At 35.8% G+C, this 27,419-nt stretch overlaps 3 protein-coding genes across 4 annotated transcripts; 1 reads left to right on the forward strand and 2 right to left on the reverse strand.

Annotated features, from left to right (window-relative positions):
* Nucleotides 1-2,463: 2,463 nt before the first annotated feature.
* On the reverse strand, nt 2,464-5,078 carry LOC123865490. The gene is made up of 3 exons (XM_045906553.1): nt 4,888-5,078; nt 4,041-4,123; nt 2,464-2,831 (listed from the first exon to the last, which is right to left on the reverse strand). The coding sequence occupies exons 1-3, from the start codon at nt 4,918-4,920 to the stop codon at nt 2,714-2,716; spliced, it is 234 nt and encodes a 77-aa protein (XP_045762509.1). The 5' UTR covers nt 4,921-5,078; the 3' UTR covers nt 2,464-2,713.
* Nucleotides 5,079-7,317: 2,239 nt separating this feature from the next.
* LOC123865450 (calcium-independent phospholipase A2-gamma-like) lies at nt 7,318-18,496 on the reverse strand. Its single transcript, XM_045906488.1, has 10 exons — nt 17,958-18,496; nt 17,016-17,335; nt 15,460-15,597; nt 14,485-14,577; nt 13,830-14,028; nt 13,089-13,175; nt 12,381-12,499; nt 11,850-12,044; nt 10,978-11,209; nt 7,318-10,575 (listed from the first exon to the last, which is right to left on the reverse strand). Exons 1-10 carry the CDS (start codon nt 18,076-18,078, stop codon nt 10,310-10,312), a joined length of 1,770 nt encoding a protein of 589 aa, XP_045762444.1. The 5' UTR covers nt 18,079-18,496; the 3' UTR covers nt 7,318-10,309.
* Nucleotides 18,497-20,667: 2,171 nt separating this feature from the next.
* Nucleotides 20,668-26,552, forward strand: LOC123865454. Of its 2 annotated transcripts, none has more exons than XM_045906495.1 (3): nt 20,668-20,847; nt 22,275-23,851; nt 25,173-26,552. In XM_045906495.1, exons 2-3 carry the CDS (start codon nt 22,286-22,288, stop codon nt 25,197-25,199), a joined length of 1,593 nt encoding a protein of 530 aa, XP_045762451.1. In that variant the 5' UTR covers nt 20,668-20,847; nt 22,275-22,285; the 3' UTR covers nt 25,200-26,552. The 2 variants fall into 2 exon arrangements, with proteins under 2 accessions (XP_045762451.1, XP_045762450.1); XM_045906494.1 differs by having other exon boundaries at nt 25,832-26,552.
* Nucleotides 26,553-27,419: the final 867 nt, after the last annotated feature.

The raw sequence follows: 27,419 nt of genomic DNA on the forward strand, positions 1-27,419 counted from the left end.
CTTCATTTTTATTAACACCACTGTAAGTGTAGGAAAACTTCACTTCACCATAATCCTGAAAATAAAGTTTTTGATATTTAGGTCCGATTGCATGTTGGAGCTAATGTTTATGGTTACCGATAAATTTTAACCACAATGAAAAGCAAAACTAAATCGAAATCTATTTTTTTTTCTAAATTCTCATAATTATAGCGGTACCTAACGGAAATCTTTAACTGTGCTTCAACTGTACCTACCTACCTACAGCTCTTATAGTTTAGTAGATAATGCCCGCGACTTTGTTCGCGTGGATTTGATTTTTGAAAAATCCCATGGGAACTCGTTGATTTTCCGGGATTAAAAGTTTCTTATGCCAATTTCCTGGGTGCAAGCTACCTCTGTACGAAATTTTATCAAAATCGGTTAAACTGTTGGGCCGTGAAAAGCTAGCAAACAGCTATAGTTTCGCATTTATAAATAATATTAGTATGGATTTTTAAAGAATGGAATGGACTCAGACGGACAGACAAGCTGGACAAAAGTATAAGGATTCCTTGTACAACGGAACCCTACTAAATAGCAGTCTAAAATACTTCTACCTTATCTTTCGACGGTCCTCTCCCGTTTCCAAAGTCGGTGATCAGTTTTTCTCCTCTGTACCCATATTTGTTATTATATTCCTCTCTCGCTTTTTTCCCCGCGTCCGGGTTGAAAGGGACGTCAACTTTATAATTCAATATACGCGGGTTAAATAATGGCGCCCAAAAACTTGAAAACAACGGTAAGCACTCGTAACAAACCAGTGTTGCTAGCACGAAAAATATTTTTAATAACATTTTTTTTAAACTAAAAATAGGTTTTAATTTTGCGAGACGTTGTATAAGAATGATCAGTAGCAGGAAGTACAGGCGTTTAGGCTCGTATGAAATATGGTAAACATAAATTGTATTACAGTTTACGCGAACAAATAGTTTTGTTGAACGCGCTAACAGGTTTCAAGGATTAGCATTTAAAGGCCTTTTTGTTCTCTTAAGGTCTGGCGAAGCGAGAAAACTAAACGGTAAAAATTCTCAATTTTTTTAGGATCCCGTATCTCAAAAAGAAAAACAGAACCCTTATAGGATTACTTCTGTCTGTCTGTCGTCCGTCAAGAAAACCTGTAGGATACTTCCCGTTGACTTATAATCATGAAATTTGGCAGGTAGGTAGGTCTTATCGCACAAGTAAAGAAAAAATTCGAAACCCGTGAATTTGTGGTTACATCACAAAAAAATTAAAATGTGTTCATGAACTAATAATTAAGTAGTATTTTCAAAGTAAGATAACCATACCAAGTGGGGTATCATATGAAAGGGCTTTACTTGTACATTTTAAAACAGATTTTTATTTATTTTTACGCATAATAGTTTTGGATTTATCGTGCAAAATGTCGGAAATATACCTGAGTACGGAACCCTCGGTGCGCGAGTCTGACTCGCACTTGGTCGGTTTTTTATGACATCACCTATCCAGCGTCACTACTGAAAACGAATACCTCGTTCCTGATTGAAATCTATCCACTCGATTAGGCTGCAGGCGACACCGAGCAATTTTTACACATACCTACCTACTTTACAAACATACATACACCCAAAACATTACCTTCCTTTCTAGAACCACAGTCACAATGTCGCCTCTTAAATGTGGACAAGTGAAATATTAACGTTATTATTCGAAAACAGACCTTGGCCTTAAAAGTTTAATAACTTATTGGTCAATATTATTTACTCTACAGGAAGTAAGTTTCATGTTTTTATTTTTTATTATTATAATTAAACAATTAAGTACAAAGAGTAAGAATACAGGATACACTTAAAAAAACAAAGGGCGACCTTATCTTATATTTTTAGTGTAAAATATGTAAAAAAAAAATGTGCAGGATTTTTTCTCATTGCCATTTTACTATAATGAAGACTATATACTTAATATAATTTGTATAATATTATTAATGTGTATGTATAACGCAGGCATATAAATAGGTAGGTAAGTATGAGGCGCAACGCTCACCTGCAGAGTGGAGTGGAGCCAATGTGTATTTTAATAACTATTTGAGTTGTTATTATAAAGATTATAAGATTTACCTTGTATAGCGATCATTTCTTCCGTGGTTTGTTTTTATTATACCAATTTCGGTACTGGGTATGTAGCGGTGATAACTAGTAGTCCGTATGCCATGTTTAACATGTTATAATATAAACGATACTCCACTCCATAGGTAAGCGTCGAACCTAAGTTTCAGAAGGTAAAAAGTTTAATAGGGAAATTGAATTCGCGACCTCTGCCTTCAAGGCGGTCAAAAAGGTCATCAAAATAATATGGTCAATGTTCGTTGGAAAGATTGTAATTGTACCAAAAATAAATATTGGCAAGTTTTGTATACCTACTGCGTTAAAAAAAAAAAAATGAATAACTTTTAATAGTTACATTATAATTAAAATATTTACAATGTTTTTACATCAGCCTCGTAATATTAAAAAAACAATTAGACTTGTATTATTTATCTCGTAAAGAAAATGAAAACCGTAGAAAAATAATTCATAGATTCTTCAAAATATTAATTTTCACACAATTTTCAAGATACGCGTCTTAAATCTTAAATTAGGTATCTTATTTTTGACGGAGTAGGTACTATATTACCTACTTAAAATACAAAAAATACTACAAATCCCAAAAAAAAACTATTTGTTTTTATTGACTAGTGAATGCCTTCAAGAGGGGAGTAGGATTTGTATTGAAACAATTCGGGACCTCCGTAGCCATATAGCAGTTTTCCTTTGCCATTCTCGTCGTAGTATGGATACCGATACTTTGGCCTGGAAAATAAAAACATTTTTTTCATAGAAATCTTGTGGAAACAAATTCGAAGTTTATAGCAACGCAACGGTCTATATTTTTAAATGCGATCCGGCATGATTTGTACAGTAACTAGATAATTTTCAATTAAAAAAAAATGCAACGAAAAATGCCGCAAAGATCGATTTCCCAAACATGTGCTCCCAGACTTCTAGAACCCAGATTCTAATTTATAAGTACCTACTTCTTTTTAAACTTAGGAAAAACATTTTTACAGTCTTAATCAGGATTAGTGTATACAATCAATTATGTTTTAATAAAGCATATTGTTTTTGTTGCCATTATGTATGATTCTAATGTAATTTAATGAATTGTAGGTAAATTGCTTAGGTATCATTAGTATTCATTAGATATATTTAAAGATTAATATTATAAAATCGATTAAGTTCCTACGTTCTAGCTACATAATTATTGATTACATAGTTCATAATACCTGCCTACATTAAAGATCAAAGTATCACTTTCATTAATGATCAAAGATCAATACTTTTAATACTGATATTAAAAGTATTGATCTCAGATCTTTACCTACTCATGGGTCTCAGGTAAAAAGACTTTTCGTACGCGTTTTTGTCTAGTCTTAAGGCTTCAGCCGTGGTTAGTTACCACCCTACCACAGCGTGGTGATTCGGTAACTGTCTAACACTGAATGATAGCCACCCAGATCGTTTGACATTGGTTGGACTATTCTACATTGCACAGACTAATGTTAAAATAATTTATCGTAGAAAACCTTCAATGGATTAAAAATAAATGTCAAATGAGCTTGGTGGCTAGCATTCAGTTTAAGACACTGAGTTAGCAAATCAGTAGGCTGAGGTCTAAAATGTCAAGATCTAAAGAGCGCACTTTGGGTTAGCTGTGACTTAGACACTGTTAAAACGAGACAGCGTTAGGTACTCGTATATCGCTGGGATAAATATGTCTCACTTAAGTCTCTCTGATCAAAGACAAAGTAGGTACACTATAGATCTCAGGCCAAAAGCTGAAATCTATAGAGACGACTTGAATATTGGCTTTGCTTAGACTGTGCTTAGACTTAAGTTTCAGTTAAAACGAGATGGATTTAGTTATACCAGCGATATAACGCTGTCTCCTTTTACCGGTATTTTAAGTCTGAGCAAAGTCAAAGTGGCCTTAAATATCTCAGCCTTATTCTATGGTTTTACCTTTCAAAGTATTGGAAGTTAGGTGCTCTTGGCTGTGGCACGATGGACTCTGCAGCCATCAGCATCGACAAGAGTACGACGAGCTGGAATTAATGGTTATTAGCTCATTAATTAATCTTATAACTGTAGTAGAAACTAATCTACGACTGATGAAGGAAATTTTTAAATTCATAGACTAGCTCTTGGCTAAAATCAGAGCTGCTGGCAAGTAATGATGCAGTATTAGATAGAGCGCGCTTGCCTAGAAGATATCTGTCCACTTCACCCTTCAATAGTACCTACCTATATTAAAAGTGGAAGATAAAACTGATGGCGGAAGGCTTGCTTTGAGCCGCTTGTAACGCACTGCCGCCGCCCTTATGTCAAAGTAAATAAAGCTTAGTTTGAGTTGCAAGATAGACAGCGTCTCGGCTCTGCTGGTATGCGTTGCACTTAAGCGCGACGCTAACCGACTGAATTGAGTCACGCCGAGACGCGACATGATAATAGGTTTTAAAAATATGTAAAAGGATTAAGAGTATTTTTATGAAAAAAAATAACTGCCTAAATCCCAAATATATAACATTATTATTCATTAAAATGTTTATACCTACCGCCATCTCGTGTGGAGTGGCAAGAACATTATTTTAAGTTACTGCCGTCTATTGACGAATAGCAAAACGACATAAAATAGTTGCCTTCGCTCTAAAAAATATCTCAAGCGAATAAAAATTCTAACCAATTTTATACCAACTTCTAAAAGAATATGTAAATCCTTGAATCCCATTCGCTTAAATTACTTAATCCGAACATAGAATTTCCGAAAATTAATTTAAGTAAATACTAAATGATTAATTTATTTACTCACTGTGAAAATGAAAAACCTCCAAAACTTTTCCATTCTTGAAATAATTTGCCTCCAAACTAAACAAAAATAACAAAACTTTTTTCTTCAAACTTTAAAAAAATCTAAACACTCGAAGACAACTTCTACGTCGTACGTGCGTCGGTGAATGTAGCGGTTATAAAACTGGCTTGGGAAGTTGGGAAAGTGTGTCTTGAATGCTTAACAGGCCTCTCTCCGTCACTTACTCCATACAATCGTAGTTCCAATTTCATTTGAATATTAAGCAACCAAAGTCCATGAAATTTTACAGACATATTCTAGAAACTAATATCTATGTCTGTGGTGTTTTAGGTTTTTCTAAAAATATGTAGTATTAAAATTATTATAGGGGCTCAAAGATTTGTATGTAAATTAAGACCGCGTAACTTTGAAACCGAATATTTTAACAGAAATCTAGAAAACCACAGGCATAGATATTGGTTTCTAGACTATGTCTGCAAAATTTCATGGACTTTGGTTGCTTAATATTCAAATGAAATTGGAACTACGATTGTATGGAGTAAGTGACGGAGAGACCCCTCTTAACGATTCCTAATGACCCACTTGTCCAGAGCCTCTGTTTCTTTGACCTTGTAACGCATATATTTTGTCACATTCCATAACTAGGTAAAGCCTAATGGATAAGTAATAATTAGCTACATGAGTTCGAAATAAGTTCAGCGAACTCACGGTAGCAAGGTCTACCTGCTACCAATTGTTATAGAGTTCGTAAACGGTTTTGATACTTGTGTAAAAGTATAGCTTTTCATTCTGACTAAAGCTTTTCATACTAACTAGTACTTAATGATGTTTTTTCGAACCATCCGTTTTATAAAAAACTTGCCAAGTTCGAGTTAGACTCGCCGACCCAGGGTAACTTCTGTTAGGATAGATTTGAAAGAATTCTTAAAATTTTACACAGCATATTGCCCTCTATCTTTATCCTGGTAAAGGATTTTCTCGCGCATAATAAAATTTGCGAGAGTTTTTTTCATCACTTATTAGTTATTACCTACTATTATTTAGAAAAATTTTGCGCCTAATACATTGAACTCATTATGTACTCTTTATACCACCTTTTGTACCTGTACTAAAGCAAATAAAGAATATGATTATTAAAAAAAACAATCATTATTCCTAACTAGAGGATGCCCGCGACTTCGTCCGCGTGGATTTAGATTTTAAAAATCCCGTGGGAACTGTTTGATTTGCCTATTTCGATTACAGAGACGCAAGCTACTTCGGTACCTTTCATACAAATCGGTTAAGTGGATGAGTTTTTAGGAATCCCACGGGAACTCTTTGATTTTCCGGGATAAAACGTAGCCTATGTCCATCCCCGGGATATAAGCTAACCCTGTACATTTCGTCACAATCGGTTACACTGTTGGGCCGTGAAAAGGTAGCAGACGGATAGACAGACACACTTTCACATTTATAATATTAGTATGGATAACTTATCAAACATCAAGTCGTAGTGATCCGTGTATAGTTATGACTGAACAAGTGAAAGTTATACCGTAACGAGCTTATTACATCACGACTCTAGAATCTTCCTACTCTTTCTATCTCTGTCACACCTTGACTTCATAACTTTTTTCTTGCACACACTTCGTAAGGGTTTAAACACATTGTAGGACTAGGATCATCTTAGGAGCAATGCACATTAGCGTGAAGAGTATTATCACACTAATATTATAAAGGCGAAAATTTGTATGTGTGTGTGTGTGTATGTTTGTTACTCCTTCACGCAAAAACTACTGGACGGATTGGGCTGAAATTTAGAATGGAGATAGATTATACCCTGGATTAGCATATAGGCTACTTTTTATACCGGAAAATCATAGAGTTCCCACGGGAATTTTAAAAAACCTACATCCACGCGAACGAAGTCGCGGGTATCAGCTAGTAGCGAATAAATTCCACAAATACCTACCCTTTATTTTCCCAGGATTACAGCCAGCTTATTTATGTAGAGTTTAGTGTCCGTTGTTAGCAGTTGAGTAGTTTACATGAAATAAACAAACAGACAACTTTCGGATTTCTATCCGAATCCATTATCTAATAGAGATTCGGATATTACTTAACTAGTATTTCTTTTAAATTTCATCAAAATTGGTAAAATTGGGTTAACCAATTTACCATGGTTTTATTTTTCATATTAAATGGATTGCCGATAATATTATAGTTAAATTGATTTCAAACTACGGAATATTATATATAAATAACGCTCACCCTACTTTTAAATGTCACTGTTCACACTGTTAGATATAATAATATTACATCTAAGTGTGAACAGTGACATTTAAAAGTAGGGTGAGCGATATTTATATATTATATTATATTTCCGTAGTTTGAAGGCAACTTTAATGGACAAAAGACAAATTACAGATTGAAAATGAAACAAAAGTGTATTTTATTTAACTGTTATATTTCTTTGATAAAATTACAAATGACTAGAAAAACAGCCTACAGTCTATCGCCATCCTTTAGCTGTATATTTTATATACATTTGCTATAGCAGCCAAAATAAAAGAAACATTTCGAACTAAACCCTAGTTCAGACACGGCCGAATCCGTGCGGATGCAAACCGTGCGGACAGTAGGTAGGTACCTGCGGTTTGCGTCCACCGAATTCCGCTGTGTCTGTACTAGCTTGAAGCCTTCCCAATTTTGGCAAGTCATTTTTTTTACTACATTGTACATAATATTTAGGTAAGCTGCTAAATCCTAAAGGATTTTTTCTTAAAAGTATTCATACATTTTGATATATTTTGACAACATTATTAATTATACTTCTAATAATAGGTAAAGATAATAATAGACGAGAATGTTTAAAGTTGATATAAATAAGCTATTTTATAGCGTAAAGAAAAACTATCTTGTAGTGACTTATTGCAATATCAGTATGAACAGATTGCGCCAAACTTTAAGAACACTCTGAACACAAGACACTGTTAAAACGAGACAGCGTTATACCGCTGGCATAAATCTATCTCGCTTTAACTGAAACTTATGTCTAAGCAAAGTCAAAGAGCGAGAGTCTCTATAGATTTCAACCTAAGGCTCAAGCCACAGTGCGGCAGAGTTGACGCGAAGCAATACGACTCACGAATATGTACATTACGTGGTAGAGATAAGAGTTCGGTTTACCTTGAAAGAGGCGTCGTATCGCTTCATCTCTCTCTCAATGTGATTTGATCCCAAGTTTTAGTAATATATGTATACATTAATGTAAACAAGACTAACCTACTAACGAATTTTTTTTAAATATTCGATACATTTTTTTTAATATTATTAATAACCTATTAAAATTATTACTTATATTACAATAAAAAATCTTAAGTTAACAATATTTAATTACAAATTTCATTTCTAAAGCTTTATTTTTTATGATTCATGGCCTAAAGGTATGCAAATTTTACATGATTATATTTAAAGCTGCATTTGCTAATGACTACAAAATAATAATATTTAACGAAATGTAAAGCTATAACAAACTTATTTTTCTATTAATCTGCAAAAATCATTCGCATATCCGCACTATGGATGTTCGCATAATAACGCCTGGCGTCTATCTAAGAACATTTCCCACTGAATTAATCGTAACATATCACAATAACTATTTAAGGCGCATAGAATACCCTATTATAATAAACACAATTAATATTATTTTATATAATTAATTATAACGGGAAAAGGTGGATAAATGCAAGAATAACTTCACAGAATCAATCCAATCCTATGACAGAACTAGATTTACGAGATATGTACAAGATTTACCCTTATTTTAGAACTTACCCCAGAGATCAACTCCTATCTAATCAGAGCTAGATCCGTCTGAAACCGCGCGGATTTAAACCGCACGTATCTTAAGACTATCATCTAGTGACAAAACGCGGGTGAGAGTAGGTATTTTCAAAAATGCTATCTGTTTCACGCTGCATCTCGGCCTTCTCCATATTGTACGATAGAGAGAGTTGCAACTTGCAAACCCAGTAGGCATTTGCCGACATTTTATTCTTGAAATATTGTTTTGGGTCATAACATTTTTAAGGTATTGAAAATTTATTACCTTAAAAATGTAAAATACCTAAATAGGTAGTTATAAAAAGATTGACTCCACTCCACTCCGTTTGTTTGTGTTAGCCCTAAGGCAAATTATATGACGATTCAAAACGCATGGTTTGCATCCGCGCGTTATATCCGCATGTCTGACCTAGCTCTAAAACACCAAAAAACTATTTCTTTCGACTATCGATTCTTATAGACCAATTTAATTTCTCAAGTTATCAATTTGAAATTCATTAATTTAATAAGCCTTTCTCGAATTTTCTACAGAAAGTATCCTTAGCTAAAATATTTTAAGCTCGGATCTTTCGAATTGCAGTTTGAAGATTAAATTAGAACAATTCACGCAAATAAATCGTCACAAATTACTTAATAAAACTAAAAAACTTAAATAAATAAAAAAATAAAATAAAAATAAAATTTTTTCGAACTATCGAATTTCACCCTACATCATTGCAAGTTTACAAAACTCTTGTCAATTTCTAAACAAAATTCCTCTTTATCAAACCCTACAAACTCACGACATTGTTTTTATGTCGTGAGTTTGTAAAGTCTCTCCTTTTTAACTCACGACACACGTTTTTATGCTCTCTTTCTTACCAACATGGCTACAAAAACACTTTTATAGACACATTTTCTGTCTTTTTTGATTCTAGGTAACATAACACACGAATTTCACAGCAAAATCTCAAACTCTTGCCGTGAGAGATGCAAATCAACTAGGACCTTTAGTGGACATAGTTTACAATCTGCTGGCAGAGTTTTTTCCTCAACAGCATAGCCCACCGCTTATTCGAAATTGTGCAGGATTCTGCAGCTATTTGATAATTTCCTAACAAAATTTCTCCCTTTTTAACTCACGACACACGTTTTTATGCTCTTTTTATACCAATATGGCCACAAAAACGCAACAGACAAATCCTCTGTCTTTTTTACGACTTTACGTAACATAACACACGAATTTCACAGCAAAATCAGCAAGTGTCAAACTCTTGCCGATTGCCAAACCGTCAGTTGGCGTGAGAGATGCCCATCAATTGGAACCCGTAGTGGACTAGTCCATAATCTGCTAGCATACAGTTTCCTTCCTCAACAGCATAGCCACCGCTTGCTTATTTGAACTTGTGCTGGTTACTACAGGTATTTTATAATTTCCTAACAACATTTCTCCCTTTCTAACTCACGACACACGTTTTTATGCTCTTTTTATACCAATATGGCCACAAAAACGCAACAGACCAATTCCCTGTCTTTTTTACGACTTTACGTAACATAACACACGAATTTCACAGCAAAATCAGCAAGTGTCAAACTCTTGCCGATTGCCAAACCGTCAGTTGGCGTGAGAGATGCCCATCAACTGGGACCTGTAGTGGACATAGTCCACGATCTGTTGGGACAGGGTCCTCTTCCTCACTAACATAGCGGCCGCTTGTTCGAACTTGTGCTGGTTCCTGCGGATGTAGGCCATGGTGTCTGTGATCATGTTCTGGAGCTTCTGGGGGTTGATTTCGTCCATGGCACACTCTTCCATTAGAGGGGGGTTGAAACGGTAATAGTTACCCGGTGGTAACAAATCGTTCATCACCAGATGGACACCTGTAGAAAGAAAAAATATCTTTGTAATATTTTAAACAAACGAGCCGGGTTCATGTTAATAATACGAGAATATAGTAATATTCTCGTTAATGAACTACCCTCAATTGCGATTGTTTATAAAGACGCCACAGTTCACGACAGTTAGAGAACTTTTAACAAAACGTCGAAGCTTCCACGTCACTGATAGTCTAGGCCTATGCTAGGTAGCCTATAAATCGCCTATTTTTCTTTGATTTCACATTACCGGTAGCCTAATTTTTTGACCTCGCAACGAAAAGAGGAAAATAGATCATTCCATTCATTGGATTAAAATGAGTCAACAACAGGACATCACTGGTTTTAAGGTGTGAAAGTCACTAAAGGGATCTACATCCAGCAGTGAATGTGTATCAAGTTATATACCTTCAGTATCAGTGGCAGAGTCCAGGATTTTATTGAATTTGTCCTTCCAGCTGGTCCCAGGGGACTCCTTGGCCAGGCCCTTGCTCATGAGCTGGTAGTCCAGATGCTTGTTGAGCGCTCGGCCCGTGCCCACGGATATCACTGTGCCGTTTTTGATAGTGTCCGCTCCAAACAGTAGTTTGGCTTCGTGGAGTCCGACCCCGGTCGGGTTGTTGACCATTATACCACCGTCCTGTACGACAAATGTTGTCTTTGTATTATCATAAATAGTACAGATTACACGATTAGTCTAAAGCCTTGAGCGAGGAGGAGTAGATATAGGTTCCAGCTTCAAGACACTAGCGCTATCTCTGAAGAAGACACCAGCGCCATCTTTGAATGAAGACACTAGCGCCATCTTTGAATAAAGACACTAGTGTATCAAGAAGGCCTTACGAAAGTAGGTAATTTAATGGATATTACGGAGTGACATGTTCCGAAAGGAAACCACTCCTAAAATTAAAGATTGAAAAAAAGACACTAGCGCCGCTGGGGCAGACGTGTTCTGGATTGGAGACCACGTATCAGCAAGTGCAGTGGAGGACGACCTCCAACCCGCTGGACGGACGACCATAAGATAGCGGGCAGTGGGTGGATGAGGAAGACGAAGGATCATGTGGTGGCGCGCTCTTGGTAAGGCCTATGTCCAGCAGTGGACGCAAACAGGCTGATTAATGTATTGAACAACATCTTTGAATGACGACACTAGCGCCATCTTTGAATGAGGACACTAGCGCCATCTTTGAATAACGACACTAGCGCCATCTTTGAATGAAGACACTAGCGCCATCTTTGATTAAAGACACTAGGCGGCATCTGTAAGCTCGTGTTACCTGATGCAACAGTCCCTGCAGCCGGAACTCGGTGAAGTAGGTGGGCGCGGCGGCGGACGCGCGCACGGCGTGCCACAGCTTGGCGCGCGAGCTGCCCGCGAACACGGAGCGCACGCGGAACCCGCACTCGTACGTGCGGAACAGGAACGGCGCGAGGCGGGACCCGGAGTTCACCACGCATGATACTAGCGCCATCTGAACAAACACAGTCCTAACTTTATGACCAATACAAAAAAAATATGAAATGGATCATGGAAGAGACTGATTGTGAATTACTAATTCATTTAGTGCAAGAAAGGGTGGTGAGTGGAATAAGAGTATTGAGATTTTTAATGATACAAGGAAAAACAGAATCTGTACAATTCAGCGTCCGACAGCGCTAATGTGACTCGGTGCTTACTATTTCCATGTAATAAAATCAGGGCACCAACGACGCTGCAGCAACGGTTAAGCTCATATGCGATTGTTAGGGTTCTGTATCTCAAAAGGAATAAAGGAACCCTTAACGGTCTATCTGTCTGTCTGGCGTACCTTAGGTGTATTATGCCTGTTGCACTCGGTGAGGGTGCAATCCTGCAAGTTTTCTTGTAGCAACTTTTCCCACGCGTCGGTGTCGTAGTAAGAGTGCGTCCACACCAGCCGAGATGTACCTGCAACAATATATTATACACTAAATAGATGATGCCAGTGGATTTACGTTAGATCCACGTTTAATTAGGTTTTTAAAAATCTTTTTGGATTTCGGAGGCCCAAGTTTAGTATTTACATTATTATCAGTATGGATATATTATATATTTTTTTAGACTATTTAATAATAATGTAACATTAAAATTAATATGAATTTATAATGATTATAATTGTCGTAGATAATTTAATGATTGTGTATAATAAATGTAATATATATTGTAAATTGCGATGCCCTGACAGGGCGTCATGTACCTATACTTATTTAGCTTTAACTAAAAAATGTACATGACAGCAATGAGATAAATAAATGAAATGAAATATACCTAGGTGTATTATTTAATTACGAATGCTATTATGTGTTAACCTGTCACAGAAGTGTAACATAAGTAACAAAATATTGTGTTACAAAAATATTAAGTTACAAATTCGAAAGTAAGGTTGTCATAATGAATTCTACTTTTTCAACTAATCGTTTATTTTTTATCTATTTTAATCTAGTGTTTAGATACAATTGAAACTTATGTTAAATCGAAGTTGTACGAAAAAACTTACCACCAATGAGTGAAGTATTGCCAAACATTTGCTTGGACAGTGTGTGATACATGTGGTTGGCCGTGTCCAGATTACCCGCGCCGCTCGCTGTAACAACAATATAATAATAAATCAATTTTCTACAGTATGGAGATGAAAAGCGCAGTAACTCTATACTCTATCTACGTTACGTACTAAGAAGTTAGTATAAGGCTCTGAATGTATACTGACTTCTTTCAATTCAATAACCAACTCTTAGTTAAAAGATGTGATGTGTGGCACAGTTTAAGAAATAAACATTTTTCTTTCTTTCTAAGGTTCCATACCTCAAAAGGAAGAACAGAACCCTTATAAGATCACTTTGTTGTCTGTCTGTCTGTCCGTCCAGCCGTCCGTCGTTTCTGTCAAGAAAACCTATCGGGTATATCCCGTTGACCTAGAATCATTAAATTTGGTAGGTAGATCTTATAGCACAAGTAAAGGAAAAAATCCGAAAACCGCGTGGTTACATCACAAAAAAATTAAGATGTGTTTCAATTTCAAATCAAAAAATTTTCAAAGTAAGATAACTATGCATAGTGGGATATCATATGAAAGGACTTTACCTGTCTATTCGAAAACAGATTTTTATTTATTTTTATGCATAATAGTTTTTGATTTATCGTCGCATCGCATTTATATCGCAAAAAATACCCGTGTACGGAACCCTCGGTGCGCGAGTGACTCGCACTTGGCCGGTTTTCATTTCCTTACTCAACTTACCAATGACCGCGGCAATAATGGCGCCCGTGCTAACTCCGATGATGTAATCGAACATATCCTGCACGCTGCGGCCGGTGAGCCTCTCTAGGTGCCTCAATATCTCTATGGCGATGATCCCTCTGATACCTCCACCATCTATAGAGAGGATGTTGGGGCCTCGACCCTTTGTTGGACCAGTGTAACCCATTAATGCTAGAGCCTGCAAAAACCATATTTTTTTGGGTTTAAAATTTACAGAGCTTTAAAAATATTAAATTAGCTTATACAGAAGGGGATACTTATAGAGTATGGACTGTCAAAGATTGATTTAAGTAAACACAGTAAACTTATTGTGCTTTCAACTGTACTAAGCAGTGCAAATTTTTTTTCGTAAAGTCAAACATGAAACATTGGGTTTTGCCTGATTTAAGTTGTACTGTAGCCAAGCAGCAATTCAATTTTAATAACTTTCGCTTCTTTCACACTTGTGGACACATACAACCATTTTTATTTATTCTATTTCATTTTGACAAATTCTTGGCTCAAATCTCTACAAATAATTTTAATAAATGATCCCCATATCGAAAATAAGATGAATTAAAAATTTAATAAATAAATCTTTTATGGAATCGAAAAATATTTTTAGTTCGACATGTACGTGAACTACGTCATTTACCTCATTAACAATACCGTTGACTTGTTTGGTGACGTCATCAGTGTGGTGTTTCATTTTGTGCTGCACTCGCAACAAAGCCCTGACTGCACCTTCCTAAAAAAAAAAAGATTCTGTCAAATTGAGAACCTCCTCCTATTGTGAAGTCAGTTTAACCATACATTTAACAAAAATTTGTCCTAGGTACACAAAGACAAGACAAGAGACCTATGTCCAACAATGGACTCATCATCATCAAGGTTAACCCATCGCCGGCTCACTACAGAGCACGGGTCTCTTCTCAGAGTGAGAAGGGTTTTGGCAATAGTCTACCATGCTGGCCAAGTACGGATTGGCAGACTTCGCACACCTTTGAGAATACTATGGAGAACTCTCAGGCATGCAGGTTTCCTCATGCAGGCTGTATATGTAAAAAAACTTTTTTACTGCGGCGAAGTAGATAACGCCATGCACACCATATTTGTCTGTGCAAAGTGGAAGACGGAAAGAGAAAAACTGGTGAATAAAATAGGAGAAATAACAGCAGAAAATGTAGTTAAAAAGATGCTAGCAAAAGAAGAGAATTGGATTGCTGTTGCAAAGTACGCGGAAGTAATCATGAAGGAAAAGGAGGAAGAAGAGAAAAGGAGGGAAAGAAGTAAACTAAGGGGCAAAAGTGTTGTGCTGTGTTTTAGGCTGCGAGGCGGGCACACAGCCAACAAGGAGACAGCAGGGGTTTTAGCTGGTAAGAGTCCGGCACTACCCAGTGGGTGTCCATGAGGATTTCCCCTGCTGTATAAGAAAAAAAAAAAAAAAAAAAAAAGGCTGTATATGTGTACATGACAATTTTCTGTCACTATCACGTTTGACAGTTCAGTATAGCCGGTTCCACAGATGATACTATCTCTATGGCGGGTTCGATAAATTGGCAGTGTGGATCCCCATTGTATGAGCTTTGTCTATCTAGATTCTAGAGTTTTATAATGTCTTTTATCATACCTTGATAGCATAGTCCCTGGACTCGGGATATTGCTGTAAATGCTCTATGAAGTGTTCCGTCCTCCGCAGCAGACATTCTGGAGTCTCAGCTGTCACTATGGCCGATATGACGTAGGCCGTTCTAGAATGTATGGACGACTGCAAAAGAAGATTAAATAATGTAATTATAAAAACCACATTAATCTAAAGGCACGTAAACTTTGGTGTCCTATGGCACCGATTCTGTTGTCTTTCTCTAAATTAAATTTAGAGTATCTGCATCTTTTTCTTTTTAATATTGCTAAAAAAGGACAGAACATGAATTTGACATTTAAAGAATAAATTTTAGTGCACATATTTTGTAAGAAAATAAGATATCAGATTATCAAGAAACAGTTTATTACTTAATAGTTATAACAAATAATTTTATTTCTTGGAACTAAATAAGGTTTTCACTCCAATATAATGAAAACAATTTTTATCTAGAAACAAGATTATGCATACTTAATAAACAGTAAATATTTTGCCTTGTTGATTATTAAATATGATTTTCTCAATGTCATTCGCTTTATCAGATGATCCAATACTGATTTTATTTTGTACCCTATTGCAATAAGTGTAAAGCATACATTATATTAACGTGATTATATTGTTAGGTACTTATTAAATTGCACACTTCCTTCTCATGCCACAAAACAAAATTCTAATAACATAGTTTGGCTTTTTTGTCTCTATCATTTGTATGGGATTACATAACAGAGAGAGCCCTATACTACTTCTTTCTGTGGATAGTGTATAGTTCAGTCCTGTGACCAGGTTTAAATTTTAATCTGCCATTTTTATCATTAAGTTATTGAAGGTTGCAAATTAGCATAGTTATCTCTTTTGAAAACAAAGACACATGTTATATTTATGTACAGATAAGAAATCACGCAAAGATAGTGATGTGTGCCACATGTTTGGCATGAGTCCATGAACCTACATTTGATTTATTGGCATTATCAAATAAACTCATATTGTTATTAGATGAATAGATAAATAATTAGATATCAATAAAAATTAATAGGTCACTGATTACCTGTGTCATTATTATTGATATTAGGTACAGTTTACATACAAACAGTTTTTAATCTAAGTATTATTTAAAACCTAACTTCACTGTTCATAATATGTACTTTCATACTATACTAATATTATAAATGTTAGTGTGTCTGTCTCTCTGCTAGCTTTTCCAATTAACCGATTTTGAGGAAATTTGATACAGAGATAGTTTGCAGGGAAAGACATGATTAATGTTTAGTGTAGAATAAGTGTATTCTACACTAAACATTAATCAAGAAGTTGTAAGCAGATAATGCTTACAAGTTCTTTAGTGTGGATTAAGGTTTTCCTACAGCAATAGCTTGCCAGAAATGGGTATAGGTACGACTTAGGACATTTTTTGCTCTGGAGTCTCCACATGATTTAAAAAAAATCGAAAGGCAAACAATGTAGTATACATCATCTTATGACAACAATGTAGTAGACATAGACCAAAAAAAAAAAAACAGCAGAAAAATATATAAAATTATACAAACCTTTGTAACAATAGGCTTATTAGTCCTCCAGTTAGATTCAGAGATTTTTCCAAAATGCAGATCCTTCTTTAATTTGAAACCTTCCCATAGGCCTTCTAAAGTAATTTCCTTTGCCTCTGACCCTACAGTGAGACCTTCTTGAGATATTTTCTGTTCAACTTGTTCATTTTTCTCTTTGCCACTCTGTCTGTCTGTAATTTTCTCTGTCTCTTCTACTGTGGTTGAGTTCACTTTATGGTCAACTGCTTTTGGTTCCTTTTTAACGTCTATTGTTTGTGTCAATTTCACTGAGACTGCTTTCTCAAATTTTTTTATTAAATCTAAAAATGTAAATTGTGCATCAATATATTGCAAATTATTTATTATCTGTGCTTGGGGTACTTAATTTAATAAGGGAACAAGAAACGCTTGTGGAAAATAAAAGTTTGCTACATAATATGTCTTCTTATTTTATTTTTTGATGAACTTCTTATTGCATTAAATAAATAATGCTGCCTTTAGACTTTTGGACCCCAGTAATCACTTAAGTTATTAACAATAATTTATAAGTTGAGTAGTTACATATTATATTGCGATGTTAAAGAAACAATAAAAGTAAAAGTAGGAAGTACATTCAAAGGACATTCAATGATACTGTATCATCTGAAGTTTCTAAAAATAGGATGGAATGAATGTCTAATAAAAGTTCATTGACCACAGTTCAAGAGTTCAATGTACATTTTATTGAAAGATTAAACTTTCTTTTCAAAACTATGTATACAATATACCCAAGTCATTGTGCTTATCATGCTATTGTATGCTCAAAAGTTGTTAAATATTTTATTTAACCTACAAACAAGATACAATAGATAAAACACTTGTTTCCACTATACTAAGTGTGCTGAAAGTGTGTAAATATAGTCCAAATATTAGCTATTAAATATAAGACCTGTTTGTACTTACTTTCCCATTGTTCAGGAGTAGCAGGCTTGAATTTCTGCACTAATTTCTCTACTTCTGCGTTCAAGTTACTCATAGAGAGGTAGTGCCTAATAACACGCCACTGTCCACCTAACGACGACATTTTCACCACTTTTCTTGTACTAAAACGTTTTTGTCTTAATCTAAATTAGTTTTAAACACACCAAACCACTTGAATTTAAGTATTTCAGCGATTAATGTACAAAATAACAAAGCGTCTTTATCCAAGTCACGTACGCAGTTTGTCGCGACAATAACTTCGAGAAAAATGTTCACACAAATGTTTTAGCTTCACTGTTATCTCCGACAAGTCTAGATCCAGCTACCATCTTCACGAGACAATATAGTTTCGCGCAAAACGCTGGCAAATAAATTAAAATTCACCAATATAAATAGATCAATGACAGCACAATGACGTCAAATCGCGCGATCAGGTTTGCCAACTGCAGCGAATCAAAACAAACTCAATGCACCACTTCGTGCACCATTCACTTTAACTTATGCCTCGTTTGATCTTTATCACTTTAATCCTCCCTAGAGTATAATTAATGTTCCTTGCTTTAATCACTTCCTTATTTTAAGTAGGTAGTTAAGTAATGAGTTAATTTACTTGTTGTTTGAGCAAGAGTAAATTGTAGACTGGATTGGCGCGTGTCTACCAACTAGTTTTATACTTGAATAATAACATGTTTGTGTTTGCAAACAGTCTGCGAATCACGAGAGCGAAAAGTGGCGACGTTCGCCACACCTTTCGTCTGAGTCAATGAAATTGCTCCGAAACGTAAATAAACATCGTACGATATTGTTTGTAATGTAACAGTTCCAAATATTTAGACGAATTCTAATGACTGGCTGCTTGGTCTATTATTGTCTCGTCTAGGTACGTATTTCATTACGTTAGAAGTCTGATGCGAATTTATTAGAAAGAGAATGTTCATTTCAGAGGAAAAACTTGGTAAGTATAGGTACATATAATTTACATAGATATGCCTTTTTTAACCGTCTCAAAAAAGGAAAAATTTTTTTGGATGAATCGGCAATGCCTAAGGCAATAAATAAATTAGGTAAGTCTATAGTCCTGTACTTTTAGAATTGTTTTTTTCCTAAAACTTCCTGAGGTAAAACGACGTTAACGTACCTAGTGGTCAGAACGCGTGGATCTTCACCAAGTCCTAAGTGGGTTCAAAATTCAAATGCTTGTCAGCTTAAATTGCTTGTCAGATAAAATTGATATTCAGAACTAGTTAACTACATAAGTAATTACGCACTCCACCTATAAGTATACCTTCTATGAGAGAAGACCTTTTCCTATTAGTTAAATACCTAACTAAAATTGTAATAATCTATAATAAAATAAATAAATAAAGACCATCTTAAAGACGAATAATTTTTAGCTAAAAATATTGATTAGTCATTGCGCATAATGATCAAGCCAAATTACATAATAAAACTGAAACATCTGTTGCGTAGATTGTTTATCAGTGAATAAATGCAATTATAAATACCTACATTTCAGCTGTATAGTCATTATTATCATTAAAAACAAAATAACATCAAATTTTTTTGCACACAGTCTCGACGCCGCCTCTACTGCAACTCAACGACTCAACTCACAGTAAAGCACGGAGTGAGATTTATACCATGTATAGGCATATGTACATAAACCTACCTACTATAAAAGAAAAAGCTAACTGGCTGACTGATTGATTGACTGACTGACTGACTGTCGACTGACTGACTGATCTATCAACGCATAGCTCAAACTACTGGATTTTTGAAAATTCAACCCCTAAGGAAGTAAAATAGGGTTTTGTAATTTGTGTAACCCACGCGGACGGATTTGCGGGCATAGGCTAGTACGATATACCTAAAGCTCATATTTCATGCTTTACTGTGAGTTGGAGTAGAATCGACACCCGTGACTGTGTAATGTGCGAAGCTTTTTAACCGACTTCCAAAAAAGGAAGAGGTTCTTAATTCGTCGGGATCTTTTTTTTTTTTTTTGTTCCCCGATTACTCAAAGACCCCTGGACCGATTTGGATTTTTTGTTTTTGTTTGAAAGGGTATACTGTGCAGGTGGTCCCATATAAATTTGGTGAAGACCTCATGAATATCTTCGGAGATGGAGAACAGAACTCCTCAATGGATAAGAGCAAATTGCTCGCGATCAGTGTAATAGATTAGTAAACAGTAGGGTTTTAACTGGGCATAGCATATTATAGTACAGTGGGGCCACTAAAAATTGTGAAATAAAAAAGCTTCACTCTTGGATTTCTAATTTTGTTTTAATGTGCTCGTTCGACTTCATACCTAGGTACATTACACGAGTAGCTAAACAAAAATTATTTTGTACTTTTTAGTGTTTTTGGTTTTTGAAGTCGGTTTTATTTTTCTTTTGAAAAATTTTTATTATAATAATTCCCGATAAGGCTAAGTGAACAAGTTGATACTACCTCATTCTGTGACCTTTGTCAGATTGATCTATTATATAGGTAGGTATGGATTGATTGAAAATATCGAGCTCTTCTGATTTCTGGCGTCAGTCTGTTCAGTTCAAGGACCAAGGTCTTTTAAGGCCGATTTATTTTAAGTTGTCTCTCTGTATCTGTCGATAAAAGTCACTTACCTAGCAACGCTATTATTCGTCAAAAGTACTATACATAGAATGTTTGATAAATAAAACGTTGCTATGTGTAGTGTATGCGCTGGCGCGGGAGGGCGTTGCAGTCTCCGGGGGCGCTGGGGAGTCATTGTCGGCCATGACAGAGAGTGTGCGTGTTCCAGCGTTACGTGTGCTTTACATCCCTTTGTGTGTCCAGAGAGTGTTTTATTAGTGTAATCACAACACTACAAGTGGCGACGAGGATAAAAGTAAGTACATGTAACTCTAATAAAAAAAAAAAAAGGATAAATGAAGGAAGGAACAGTAATGGTTACCTATTTGTTGCCTATCAATTGTTTACGTGTTAGCTTCGGTCCGAATAACCTATTATAAATTGTTGGTATTAGGTATAGGTACCTAATAGGATAAAAAAAAAAAAATTAGTTTAATGAACACTGTAATGTTATATGCATAAATCAGAATCACTTAGGAACCAAGTAAATACGTAAACAAAGGTACCTACTGGCAAACAAATTTATACTCGTATTTATGCCGCTATCCTTCATTGTTAAGGGCCTTGCATTATATCAAATAGAAGGGAATAAGGCCATACAATTATTATGCAAAGGTTGTTGTGTAAGGTTATTAAAAAAAAAAAAAATATTATCTAATGAAGGTGGTTTAACAAAATAATAATTGACTCATTCGATGTCGTACGATCTGTTGCTAGGTGGCCAACAAAAGTAAATTGTTATAAATACGGGAGTTATGAAGGTTTCAAATAAAACCTGCTTTCCAGACCCTTGGATTATATGGATATCTACAAAAATATATATTGTGCACGTATACAACCTAACGATACCTACCTTTGATCAGTTCAATTGATATAATGTATGATTTATGATCATAGATTTGACTTAATGAGAAACATATTTTATGCACATACATTACACAATGTAATATTGATTATTATTTTATTATTAAATTTGGTTATAAGTAATAACTTAAAATATGATAGTTTGAATAATAATTCAATTAGAGTGCACGAGGCAGGAAACATGTGTATAAAGTTTATGGTAACTTTGATTATTTCATTGTATTAGTAACAACAATTACATCACAACATTTAAGTTATGCACTTATCCTATTGTTTACTTGCACAATTTATATGGAGATGATCCAGTAATAAGAAAGGTTCACTTTAAGGCCACGCAATGAATAGAGTCACGCAAATTAAATCAAAGGGCCACGCAAAATAAATCAAAGGGCCACGCAAAATTAATCAAAGGGTCACGAAAAATAAATCAAAGGGCCACGCAGATTAAATCAAAGGGCCACGCAGATTAACTCAAAGGGCCACGCAGATTAAATCAAAGGGCCACGCAGATTATATCAAAGGGCCACGCAGATTAACTCAAAGGGCCACGCAGATTAAATCAAAGGGCCACGCAGATTATATCAAAGGGCCACGCAGATTATATCAAAGGGCCACGCAGATTAAATTAAAGGCCACGCAGACTAAATCTAAGGGCCACGCAGATTAAATTATGGACATATTTTAAGGTACTCGTATACGCCTTAAGTAACATATTAAAAATATGTGTATATAATTAGGTCCAACTGTATGAGAGGGCTACGCAGTGTAATACTAAAAAAAAAGAGCCACGCAAAAATAAGAGTCAACATTTTGTTGCAGGCTGCCCCAAAATGACTCATGCATCATCTACACTTCCTAACTTGCAACATTTTGATTGCGAAGGCGATCCAACATCTATCGGCACTCGCTGGGAAAAATGGAAAAGAGCATTCGAAATTTACTTACTGGCTGCCAACATCGAGACACCTGTAAAAAAACGGGCTACTCTACTCCATGTGGGGGGTATAGCACTCCAGGAAGTTTATTATAACATACCCGGCGCTCACGTTGAAGAAGAAGGTGTCGATGTTTATGAAGTAGCTCTAAAGAAATTGGACAGTCACTTTGCTCCAAAACAAAGTCGGATTTACGAAAGGTATCTCTTTAGACTCATGAAACAGGAAGAAGAAGAACAATTCGAACGATTTTTATTAAGGTTAAGAACTCAAGCCGAAAAATGTCAATTCCATGACAAAGAGCAGCATATTATTGACCAAATCACTGAAAAGTGCAGACAAGTCGAATTGAGGAAAAAAATTTTAGAAGGTGGAGATACAATTACTCTAGACGAAATCATCAGTAAAGCAAATGCATTAGAAGTTGTAGCCAGACAATTGGATAAATTTAAAATGGTAAAGACAAATGATACGAACAATTTCAACAAAGCAGAAATAAATAAAATCGATAACAAGAAAAAATATAACAAACCGTTCCCAAGACAATTCTCGAACACTAAATGTAGTAGATGTGGAAGCCCCTCCCACTCATCCGAAGACATAAAATGCCCAGCAAAAGACAAACGATGTTTGAAGTGTGGCTTCATTGGTCATTTCCGGGAAAATTGTAGAACTCGACAGAAAAGACAGTTTTCGGGCAACAGGACGGAAACCGTAAATAAAAAACCAAAAATAGAAACAAAAAAAGGTGCCTTTAGATCTGAAATTGACTACATTTTCAATCTGGGTGAAAACGGAGATAAAAAGGATGAGACCGGTGAAGTACGAAAGGAAAAGACAGAAGAGTCCCGAATAGATTATATTTTCCACCTGGATGATGACGAAACTATAAAGTGCAGTATTGGGGGAGTTACCATTGACATTTTGATCGATTCGGGAAGTAAATGCAACGTAATTACTGATAAAACATGGCAGCTTCTAAAAGACAATAGAGTGAAAATTTCTAATCAAATACGCAAACCTAATAAGACACTTGTTTCTTACGGCAGTAAAGAACCTTTGGATATAATGGGCTCCTTTGACGCGAACATTTCAGTCATTGCTAATAAGTGTATAAAAGGTACCATCTATGTTATCAGAAACGGCACACGTGATTTATTAGGCAAGGAGACAGCAATTCAGTTAGGCGTGCTAAAAATTGGGCTTCAAATTAACTCAATAAGTAATGAGAAACCATCAGATAAAGTGTTTCCAAAGTTCAAAGGAGTAACGGTCCAAATCCCAATAGACCAAACAGTTAAACCAGTTATCCAGCCATATCGAAGAGTCCCCATTCCTTTAGAAGAAAAGGTTACCAAAAAATTAAAGGAACTTAAAGATGCGGATATCATTGAGGAAGTAAATGAACCCTCACCGTGGGTATCACCCATGGTTCCCGTTCTTAAAGAAGGACAAGAAGAGGTACGTATTTGCTTAGATATGAGAAGAGCTAACGAAGCAATTATAAGAGAAAATCACCCCCTTCCAACAATGAAGGAATTGCTACCTAACTTTCGTCAAGCGAAATACTTTTCTAAACTTGACATAAAAAATGCCTTTCATCAACTCGAAATTCATGAAGATTGTAGGTACATTACTACATTTAGTACTAGCAAAGGACTATATAGATATAAGAGACTAATGTTCGGAATTTCTTGTGCGCCAGAGATGTTCCAAAAAATTTTAGAAAAGATGTTGTTAGGCTGTGAAGGGACATTCAATTTTATAGACGACATAATTGTACACGGTGCCACAGAAAAAGAACATGACACAAGGTTAAGTAAGGTGTTACAAGTTTTGAAAGAAAACAACGTTCTGCTAAATGAAAACAAATGCATTTATAAAACTCAAACAATTGAATTTCTCGGTCATGAACTTTCAGCTAGTGGAATTAGGCCACTTGAAAAATATTTGACAGCAATTAAAACTAGTAGAATACCAAATACTATTGAAGAAATTCAAAGTTTTTGGGCTTGGTTAATTTTGTAAGTAAATGGATTCCCAACTTAGCTACCCTTACTGAACCTTTGCGCGAACTGTTACGGTTAGGCATTGGAAAGTCAGCAAATGTTCAGAAATTCTGGACACCTAAGCAGGATGAGGCATTTGAAGCTTTAAAGAAAAGCATATCCAATATTGAAACTTTAGGCTACTATAGTCCTTCTGATAAAACCCAGGTTATCGCTGATGCCTCTCCTGTAGGGTTAGGTGCAGTGTTGGTTCAGATTGGTAAAGATGGTCCCCGTGTGATCGCTTTTGGTCACAAGGCTCTCACTGACTGTGAAAAGAGATATTGTCAAACAGAAAAAGAAGCCTTGGCGCTCGTTTGGGCAGTAGAACACTTTAAGATATACCTGTTTGGCAAAGACTTTGAACTAATAAGCGATCACAAACCATTGGAAACCATTTTTGGACGAACTTCTAAACCATGCGCAAGAATAGAACGGTGGGTACTTCGGTTACAGGCTTACAGGTACAAAGTCATCTACCGTCCAGGTAAATCCAACATAGCTGACACAATTTCCAGACTTGGCAAAATTTCCTCGTCAGAACCATTTGATCCTGAAAATTACATTAACCAAATCGTAAGTTACAGTAGACCTATCGCGGTTCCATTGAACGAAATTGAAGGATGTTCTGCTGGAGACGAGGAAATTTTGAAAGTCAAAGAGGGTATTTTTAATAATGACTGGCACGATTCCATTAACAACTTTAAAATTATACAAAATGAACTTTGTTTTAGTGGAGATATCCTTCTTCGGGGAACTAGGATAGTTATACCTCATCTTCTGCGGCAACGAGTACTGGAAGCAGCTCATGAAGGCCATCCAGGCATAGTAGCAATGAAAGCTCGCCTCAGAACAAAGGTGTGGTGGCCTAGGATTGACAAAGATGCTGAACGATTAGTAAAAGCTTGCCGAGGATGTACGCTTGTATCAAATCCTACTCCGCCACATCCAATGAAGAGACGAGCACTTCCCGCTGAACCTTGGGTTGACATAGCGATGGACTTCTTGGGGCCGCTTCCTAGTCACGATTACCTGTTGATACTTGTTGATTACTATAGTAGATATAAAGAAATCAAAGTAATGCGCAGTATTACTTCTCTTGATACGATAAAGGTGTTAAAAGAAATATTCTCCAGATTAGGTTATCCAGCAACCTTGACGTGTGATAATGGAACTCAGATGACTGGCGAGGTTTTCCGGAAATATTGTAAGGAATGTGGAATCATCCTATATAATACAGTTCCGTATTGGCCTCAAATGAACGGGGAAGTCGAGAGGCAAAATCGAGACGTTTTAAAACGTCTAAAAATTTGCCAAGCTGAAAACAAGGATTGGAAAGAGGACATTTTCAGTTATTTAATGATGTATAACAGTACGCCTCACTCTGTTACAGGCAAATCTCCCTCGGAGTTATTTTATAAAAGACAGTTTAGAGACAAGATCCCAGCAGCACCAGATATGGAGTATAAGGCAATAGATGAAGAGGTAAGAGATAGGGACCTGCAAAAGAAGGAAAAAGGGAAAGAGTATGCAGATCTCAAAAGGAAAGCGACAGATAGCAACTTAGAAATAGGAGAAAAAGTATTAGTGAAAAATTTGATCAAAGATAATAAGTTAACCTCCAATTTCAATCCCACTACGCATACAGTTACGGATGTGAGTAGTGGTGATGTTAATATTAGGAATGATGAAACCGGAAAAGAATATCGGCGAAATATAGTCCATTTAAAGAAATTAAATGATTCATGGACGGTTGTGAACCAGAGTAGCAGTTAGTTAACTATGATTAGGTTGATTAGGTGTGATTGGATTTTGTACAAAAGTAAATTGTGTTAAATTAATAATTGGGAATTGTATTGAATGTTGTTAAAAGGAAGTAAAACCAAAATTGTTTTGTTAAATTTAAAACCATAATTGTTTTGTCTAATTTTGCCTACTGTAACCTACTGTAATTTCAAATTATTTCATATAATAAAAATAAAGAAGGGATGTAGTGTATGCGCTGGCGCGGGAGGGCGTTGCAGTCTCCGGGGGCGCTGGGGAGTCATTGTCGGCCATGACAGAGAGTGTGCGTGTTCCAGCGTTACGTGTGCTTTACATCCCTTTGTGTGTCCAGAGAGTGTTTTATTAGTGTAATCACAACACTACACTATGTAACCTATCAACAGTTTATAAATAGATTGGATATAGAAACCCAATAAAAATTTTCAAAAGAAAAATAAAACCGACTTCAAAAACCAAAAACACTAAAAAGTAGAAAATAATTTTCGGTTTTATTTTTCTTTTGAAAATTTTTTATTTCACAATTTTTAGTGGCCCCACTGTACTATAATATGCTATGCCCAGTTAAAACCCTACTGTTTACTAAGCTATTACACTGATCGCGAGCAATTTGCTCTTATCCATTGAGGAGTTCTGTTCTCCATCTCCGAAGATATTCATCAGATCTTCACCAAATTTATATGGGACCACCTGCACAGTATACCCTTTCAAACAAAAAAAATTTTTCCAAATCGGTCCAGGAGTCTTTGAGTAATCGGGGAACATACATAAAAAAAAAAAAAAAAAAAAAAAGATCCAGACGAATTGAGAACCTCCTCCTTTTTTGGAAGTCGGTTAATAAACGTACGCATGACGCAGTTACAAGGATGGCAAGTGACGACGTAGCAGTGACGATTAGCTAGTTATTATTATGTTTGTTTTGATTCGTTCATTGAGTTTATAAATTTTAACTAATCATCCATTCCATCCATACAAGTATTCCACTTGATTATTATCAGTAGGTACTTTCCTACTCGGTTCAACGTAGGTATATGCGGTGATAGTCTAGTGGTTAAGTCCTCCAATTCGGAAGGTCGGGGGTTCGGTCTCCGGCTCGCACCTCTAACTTTTCGGAGTTATGTGTCTTTAACGGAGAAGGAAAACATCGTAAGGAAACCCCCATGCCTGAGAGTTCTCCATGATGTTCTCAAAGGTGTATG

This window comes from Maniola jurtina, chromosome 5, assembly GCF_905333055.1.
Source record: "Maniola jurtina chromosome 5, ilManJurt1.1, whole genome shotgun sequence".
NCBI lineage: Eukaryota > Metazoa > Arthropoda > Insecta > Lepidoptera > Nymphalidae > Maniola > Maniola jurtina.

Coding starts and splice junctions, on each gene's coding strand:
- LOC123865490 (XM_045906553.1), bottom strand. CDS start 4,920: ATGGAAAAGTTTTGGAGGTTTTTCATTTTCACA. Junction 4,124..4,887: donor GGAGGTTTTTCATTTTCACA/GTGAGTAAATAA, acceptor CATTAATTCCAG/CTCGTCGTACTCTTGTCGAT. Junction 2,832..4,040: donor AACTTCCAATACTTTGAAAG/GTAAAACCATAG, acceptor TTTATTTTCCAG/GCCAAAGTATCGGTATCCAT.
- LOC123865450 (XM_045906488.1), bottom strand. CDS start 18,078: ATGTCGTCGTTAGGTGGACAGTGGCGTGTTATTAGGCACTACCTCTCT. Junction 14,029..14,484: donor TCAACGGTATTGTTAATGAG/GTAAATGACGTA, acceptor TGGTTTTTGCAG/GCTCTAGCATTAATGGGTTA. Junction 12,500..13,088: donor CAATACTTCACTCATTGGTG/GTAAGTTTTTTC, acceptor ATATTGTTGCAG/GTACATCTCGGCTGGTGTGG.
- LOC123865454 (XM_045906494.1), top strand. CDS start 22,286: ATGACTCATGCATCATCTACACTTCCTAACTTGCAACATTTTGATTGC. Junction 23,852..25,831: donor TTAAAGAAGGACAAGAAGAG/GTACGTATTTGC, acceptor ACTCTGTTACAG/GCAAATCTCCCTCGGAGTTA.